The sequence below is a fragment of the Eurytemora carolleeae genome, unplaced genomic scaffold, assembly GCF_000591075.1.
Source record: "Eurytemora carolleeae unplaced genomic scaffold, Eaff_2.0 scaffold1874, whole genome shotgun sequence".
Taxonomy (NCBI): domain Eukaryota; kingdom Metazoa; phylum Arthropoda; class Copepoda; order Calanoida; family Temoridae; genus Eurytemora; species Eurytemora carolleeae.
This window is the reverse complement of record NW_019397758.1, coordinates 5,773-12,879: the sequence shown is the minus strand read 5'-3', so window position 1 is coordinate 12,879 and position 7,107 is coordinate 5,773. Positions and strand designations below refer to the sequence as shown.

General features: G+C 33.0%; 1 protein-coding gene across 2 annotated transcripts in view; it reads right to left on the bottom strand.

Moving 5' to 3' along the window:
• Positions 1-1,389: 1,389 nt before the first annotated feature.
• LOC111715806 (protein O-mannosyltransferase 1) overlaps positions 1,390-7,107 on the bottom strand; it is a 6,787-nt gene continuing 1,069 nt past the window's right edge. The window contains exons 1-10 of one of the 2 annotated variants that reach the window (XM_023491181.1): positions 6,317-6,337; positions 5,867-6,030; positions 5,572-5,784; positions 5,389-5,501; positions 4,821-4,995; positions 4,402-4,519; positions 4,027-4,283; positions 2,519-3,535; positions 2,173-2,305; positions 1,390-1,636 (exon numbers count right to left, since the gene is read on the bottom strand). In XM_023491181.1, the coding sequence (XP_023346949.1) occupies positions 1,583-1,636; positions 2,173-2,305; positions 2,519-3,535; positions 4,027-4,283; positions 4,402-4,519; positions 4,821-4,995; positions 5,389-5,501; positions 5,572-5,784; positions 5,867-5,958 (2,172 nt within the window). In that variant the 5' untranslated portion in view covers positions 5,959-6,030; positions 6,317-6,337 and the 3' untranslated portion in view covers positions 1,390-1,582. Of the gene's footprint in view, positions 1,637-2,172; positions 2,306-2,518; positions 3,536-4,026; positions 4,284-4,401; positions 4,520-4,820; positions 4,996-5,388; positions 5,502-5,571; positions 5,785-5,866; positions 6,031-6,316; positions 6,338-7,107 lie in introns of those variants that run through there. The other variant, XM_023491179.1, reaches the window with a different exon arrangement.

Below are 7,107 nucleotides of genomic sequence, written 5' to 3'. Positions count from 1 at the left end.
AATAAGAGATAATGCAATGCAATTAATGCATTTCTGCCTTTTTATGAAGGAAAATGGTAAAAAAAAAGTATAAATATTCTCCATAGTCCAGGTTCCAATATTGTTCATTAACAAAATTAACTGACTGCCCCAGTAATGTAATTATAGATATAAGCTAATTATTTTAAAGCATAGGAAAAAGCATTCAGGATAAATATTATAGAATTAATTATGATTATGGAATTGTTTGCTTGTTTATGTTTCTTAGAAATGAGTATTTATTTAGTTTGTAAAGCTTTTATTCATGAGTTATTTGTAGAGTCGAGTAATTTACAAGTTTCATGACAGACGTACCAGGAGCATAAACAAGATTGTCAGGTTTATGCTATATAAATTATATAAATTATATAATATCAGTAAAAACTCAACAATCTTCTGATAACATTTTATTTAGAATATGTATTACCATTAAGAAATTTTCTTTAGAAAGGGACTCGCCTCAAAAAATAATCATTAACCTTATTATACTCTGCAATGATGCAGAGCTGAAAACTTTAGAATGGTTGATATCGGGATTAATGCTTGATCCTCTCTTTTTGATAATCTCAAGATTAACATAATCTTGCAAGATTATCTTAAAAGTGTATGAAAAAACTGTAATCATCAGAGAAACTGTAGCAGCCAATCAGAGAAAAGCGGACAATCAATGAGAGAACAGAAATATTCTCATTGGAGAAAACACTTAACGCCTAACGGATATCCAAGGAGAGAGAAAAAGAGTGGATTAGGACAAAAATGAAAAGTTTCCACAGTGGATATTCGGATTAAGAAGTCAGGATTAAAGTTTATCCATTCTAAAGTTCCCAGCTCAGTAGACATTTTTTATCTAAAACTATAAATTTCAAAGTCTAAAATCAGCTGAGGACGGGTGGGAGTGAGGATGGGCGTTAGCCCCCTATTATATGAAAAAAGGGAAATTCTATTGTCCATGTAAATAGACATGAGTACTAAAGGACAGAAAGAAAAATCAATAGAACAGTTTTGCAAATAATTAATAAAGGAATAAACAATTAGAAGTTCTAAGCAGGTGTATAAATAGAAATTTAATAAAAATTTTCTTTATGATAAGAAAGATTTTTCTTCTCGTCATTCCTGTCGTCTGCAAGAATCCGTGCAGCTAAGAATTCAACGAAATAGATAAATTGATTTTCACCCCAAACCTAAAACTAAATAATCCAGAAAAATATTTGACGTCACAAGAACAACAAAGGAGTTGAGTCCTTTCTACAAACTCTGATTTTCTAATCGCTAAATCTCTTCAACCCAATGTCGTAGACCTTAGATATTTTAAACTATGGATTCTGTTAGATTAAATAATCTAAAATTATATCATCAGCATGAGAATATAAAGGGTTTAGAAAATTTGAGCTGTGGGAAAGAATTAATTCCTTTGTTGCCATTCTCCCCCCCCCCTTCACAATCATAACGACAAAACATCATTAAAAGTTACGCTAAAGCCTAAAATATGACAGATTCTGTAAATTAAGAAGAATAAACTTTTCTGATGAGCATTTAGCATGGAAGAATCTGTTATTGAGAATCATTATTTTTTATGAATTATCAGATCCCAGGTATCCTTCCATCGGAGACTCCGAACCTAAAATAGTTTCATTAATCATGCATAGGAAACTGTCAGAAAAATCATAACGTAGTGTCAAAAACCACCAAAGACCGCTAGAGTTGATAGAATCTCAAAAAAACTTTAATGAAATCCACAAAAACATTGTTTGAATCTATTAATAATTTGGTGGAATCAAAATAAACTTCTAAAACAGAATTATAGGAAAACTAAAAGGTGTGAAGGTTTTGTGATGCATCATAACATCAGAGAACAAGGTTTTCCACAGTGAGTAACTTAAATATACTTTTCCCGATGCATATTTTATATTTGATCAATACAGCATACACTTGTTTAAAACTTAACATGGACAAACCGTGTGAATAACGTATTGGTAAAGTTTATTATTGATGATTGGAATTAAAACATAACAAAATGGTTATTCTTGACACTTTTAGTACAATAATATCCTGTTTTCGTATTTTTTTTTTTTTGAAAGAAAGATACTACATTTATTTAAAGGAGTTTAGTTATAAATTAAACTCTAAAAATTACATAAAAATCATGAGTAATACCTCCTCAGCCCCGAGTGGTTTATCTGCGTAGCTGAGCACAGAGAACTTGTTAAAGACGACCAGACTGTAAACACCCCAGGTAAACAAAGCAGCGAGGCAAATGTACTTGCTCATGCTACCACTGAAGCGTTTTCTAGAAAATCAATAATTATGAATTTTAGATAGAAAAAGAACTATTAGCACCAAAATGTATATCTAAAGCCAATATTAAATTATAAAAATAACATGTTCATAAATGTTTTTGTAAATTTTTGTTCTTTAAAACTTGAAAGTTTTCATGCTGAACATTGAGGTGAGTGGTTTTTAAATGGCTTTCTAAGAGTTTACTATTAAATATAATTTTCACCTGAACTGAGAGTATGCGTGAGTGATGAAGTATGACGTAAGCATGATATTGAAAATGTAGGCAGGTAGATAATGATGAATAAACAGTGTTCTATCGTAGAAGAAATATGGAACATAATGAATGAGATATCCGGTCAAGAGAACCTCTCCGGCCAAGCAGTACGTGCTAAACTCAAGCTCGGAGATATCATAGCACTGCCGTCTACGTCGGAGCAGGTAAAAGACGAGAAGAGCGACGTAGAGAGCCAGACCTAGAGACACTGTATACCAAATCACTATATTTCCAATAAGATGAACCTGATTATTAGAATCCTTGGCTATGAAGTAAGCAATGCCTCGGGTTAAGAAAGGCCATTCAAGAGGATCACTGGCAAAATTATGATTCTTTACGTTTTCTTGACTCGTGAGCAGCATCTTGAACTGGAGCTCAGCAAACTTCTCCCAAAAGGAGAGAACAGTTTTACTCTCAGGGATGAGTTCATGTTGTCCCAACTCATTTTCTATGGTAGTCTTATCCTTGTCGTTCTTAGTATATCTATGTTCTTCAACGTTCCAGACAGTGTCAGCTTGATTTAAGTTTTTATCCGTCACAACCTCTATTTGATGGAAACCCCAGTCCGGATACGTGGTTCCCGAATACTTTAGAGCTTGAGTCGTGTTCACGTGGATTAATCTTACTTGAGAGTTGATAGTGTGCCAAACATCTCCAACTGTATCCTTGTTTACAATATCAACCCGCCATAGGTTCTCTGACGCCATGGATATATTATAATCTATGTAGCATGAAACCTCCTGGTTGTGTGGTGAGACGGGAGCTGCAACGTCGTGTGAGTTAAGCGCTCTGTGAGTCATTCCATGAACAAGTTGTATGATATCTCCGTGTTGAATACTATCAATGGGTTCCTGGACGGCCAGCTCCTCTCTATCAGGACGTTTTATGATCCACCAGTTGTTGATATCCTTGAAGGAATAGCAGGAAACCTGTTGTTGGTGAGATGATCCTCGACCGTCCGCATACCTACCAAGAACATCGGAACAATTAGAAAAATTAGAAAATTTAATTATTTGTTCAAGTTCTCAGTAAAGCAATTGAGTATTAGCCACAAACTCAAATTTTCTAGAATGGTCGGCGTTTATATCAATACAATGAAGACGAAATTTCTATTTAGGTTTTGATTTCAAACAATATTTTATCAAATAAAGTGAACAGCTTCTCATTGATTCCATTTAAATGTGAATCCAATCTGTTTGGAAGCTTGGTACAAATCAAAATTGAGATAGAAAGTCGCCTTGATTGTATTGATATATTCGAATCCACTGTAATTCCTATGTCTTTGCAATCTGATGGTAAGAACATTTATTTATCTAACAGAATACATAGATTGGAAAAAAAGATAAACGGATTAGAAAATCACTGTTTGTGAGAAAAGCCCGATCCTTTGGTGAAAAAAGCTCAAAATAAATCTATAAAGTCTGGATAAAAGAAGAAAATAAATGCAAATAATAAACCTGACTGGATACACATGTTCATGAGAATGAAGCCAGCAGGTTCTACCATGAGTATGCCTGAGAGTGATCTGACTCCCGTGCGCAATTACTCCGGGTTGACCCCTGATAATGGAACCTAGACCTCCTTCAAGGCTAGCCTGGAACTGACTCGTCATCAAGGAGTCGTGTGTCCCAGCCTTGTAGAGGACAGAAAAGTGTACGTAGAATATTCCAAGGTAGAGCAGAACTGTTACTAACCCTTGAACCACAGAACGGACCTGGTTAAAAAGAAAATTTTGACTGAACAAAGATTTTCTCCACCTATTTTTGGTCTATGAGACTGTCAAAATTTAGGTCGAGAATTGTTGTAAGGACTTTATTTATGAAATTGCTTACCATATAATCAGCTAGAAGTTTCCGATCAGAGACAGTTTTGTTTGGAAGTTGTCTCCAGAAATCCTGGAGTAGTAAACCCCAGCAGAGAAATCCAGAATATATTCCGATATATTTTACACTAAATTATAGATAAATAACAGATTAAATACTAATTAATTGTTTATGTATTGTATATAATTCGGGTTCGTGTCAATGATAAAAAAATAAAATAATAATTAGGTTAAAAAGACTATAATTGCCAAAAATTGGGTTTATTGATTTAGGAAACCTCCCATCAAATCCTATAGACCATAATTTTTCCCAATTCAAGGTTTCTTCTAAGCACAATTTAACAGAGAAAAAAAAACGATTTTTAATGGTTAAAAATTGTTATGTAAAAAAAAATATAATTTCCACGACTTATTTAAAAAAATACTTACCAGAAGGCACAAGTTGAGAGAAATGAGCTGGCAGTCAGCCAGAAAAACCATTCCGGGGAGAAGGAATTATTAGAAACCTTCCTAAACTTGAGAACACAGAGAAGAGCTCCGAGACCGAAACACATCATGATGGATTCCATGAGGATAAACCTGGACTGGGTAAGGATCGCTGTGTCTAAAATAAACAAATTTTATTAAGCATTTTTATGTAAAAAAAAAACATTTTAATCCTGAAGGAATTGAGTCTTTGCCACAAACTCAGATTTGATAATTCCTATACCTTTGCAACCCCATGTCGTAGATCTTAGATATTTCAATATATGATTTATCTAATATCAAATAATTTAAGATAGAAATATCAAAGGTTTACACCAACAGGTTGCGAAGGTATAGGGATTTTAAAATGAGTTTGTGGAAAAAACTCTATTCCTTTGCAACATAGAAATAATCTATATATATTTTGCTGGTCTTCTTGTTTGTGTCCATTAAGCTTTCAAAACGACCAAAACCAGAAACAACAAAAAGAAGAAAGAGGAATTTATTAAATGTTAATAAAAAAACAACTAACCAAAGAGAATCATGAACCCTGCCAAGGCTCCGGTCCAGGGACTAAAACCAAGCTCCTTGATGATTATGTAACACAGAGGACTGAGCAAAGATCCAGCAAAAGCTGGAACAAACCTAAAAAAATTTTTTTTTATCAATTTTAAAAACAAAAACTGTTTTTATAATCATTATTTTATTAGTTTACCTGAGGGTCCAGAGAGGAACACTATCTGGATACTCTACTCCTATCTTGTCGAACCCGAACCTACCGTCGAACCCTGCCAAGTATCCCGCAAATGCAATTATCATCTTCCCTAGGGCAGGGTTGGAGTCGAAGAAAAATGTATTTTTCAAATATTGTGAAGCATATTTCCCGTAATGCATTTCGTCGAAGACGACATTTTTAGGATTCTCCAATCTATAAAAATAAAGTTTTAGTCAACATCAAACTTAGATAATTAGATTTATAAAATAAGTATATTGAAGGAACTACAAATGACCTGAAAAGTCTTGTCATGAGCCCGATTACCAGGAGGCTCATTGTTATACCGTCCATCTCCAGTCTGAGCTTAAACCCTGGATCTCTGGTCATAGTTTCATCCTTGAGAGTTGAGTGACGAGATACCTCGTTGGGTGGAGTCTCTGGTACTGATTCTCCATCTCCCTGATAATGATAATAAATTATGCTAATAATAATAATAATAAAAATAATTATAACAAATATAAAAAGTAAAATAGTGATAATGGTTGATAAACTTGCAGTAAACTTTTTAACTAATTCTTCTGTTTATCAAAAAAGCTAAAAACTAAGTTAATATGAAAAGTTAGAATTCAAAGAGTTTAAATTGTGAAGTAACTTAAAAAGCATTCATGACAATTGACTTTTTATTTACTTAGAAGATTACAAGTTATCAGTGAAATCTAAACAATATTAATGTTGCAGAAAGAACCTGTCAAATCTTTCCCAAGGATATTTAGAAAGATGAAAATGGTACTTGAAGGATAGCAGTGGTGAATTATATAGCTAGGGGTGTCAGAAATATTTGTTTGAATTTTTTTGAAAATGTTCCATAAACTTTTAAAAGTTTAATTTTTGATAAAACTTTCTTAAACCGAAAATTGATAATTATTGCTTTATATCGAGTAGATATCCTTAAACATACCGATGTAAAACTCTAAGAAAGTAAGAAAGATTCTGCAAAAAAAGTTGCCATACTAAAAAGAATTTTTACATAGAAGCTTTTCTGGGTTGCACTTTACGCTAGTAAAACAGTAAAAAACTTTTTTCGCTCACAATCCTTTAATTTAGGAATTGTCACGTTTTCAGTATTTAAGAAAAAAATTGAATTACATTTGCTTTTCTGGACATGGCACGGGGAACCATCACAGGCTTTTCACAACAAATATTTCTTTCAATTTGCATAAGTTACAAGTTAATTTTTATCTGGATTATTGCTGATTCTAAAAATAGAGCCTACAATTTAGATCTAGTTTGACCTCCCTTCCTCTCCTGAAACATAAACCGGATTTTTCTAGAATGTTCTCAAACCAAGCTTAATATACGTACACGTGGAAAACCTTTGACTCATTAAAAATGAATGAGTACTATATGATACAAATATGAAGCCTCAATACATAAAAACCCAATAAATTATTAAATATCAATAAATCAAGGCTTTCTTTCTGAATTATTTATGGGCCAAGCTTAAGTTAATAAGAAAATAAATATAGAAACAAAACA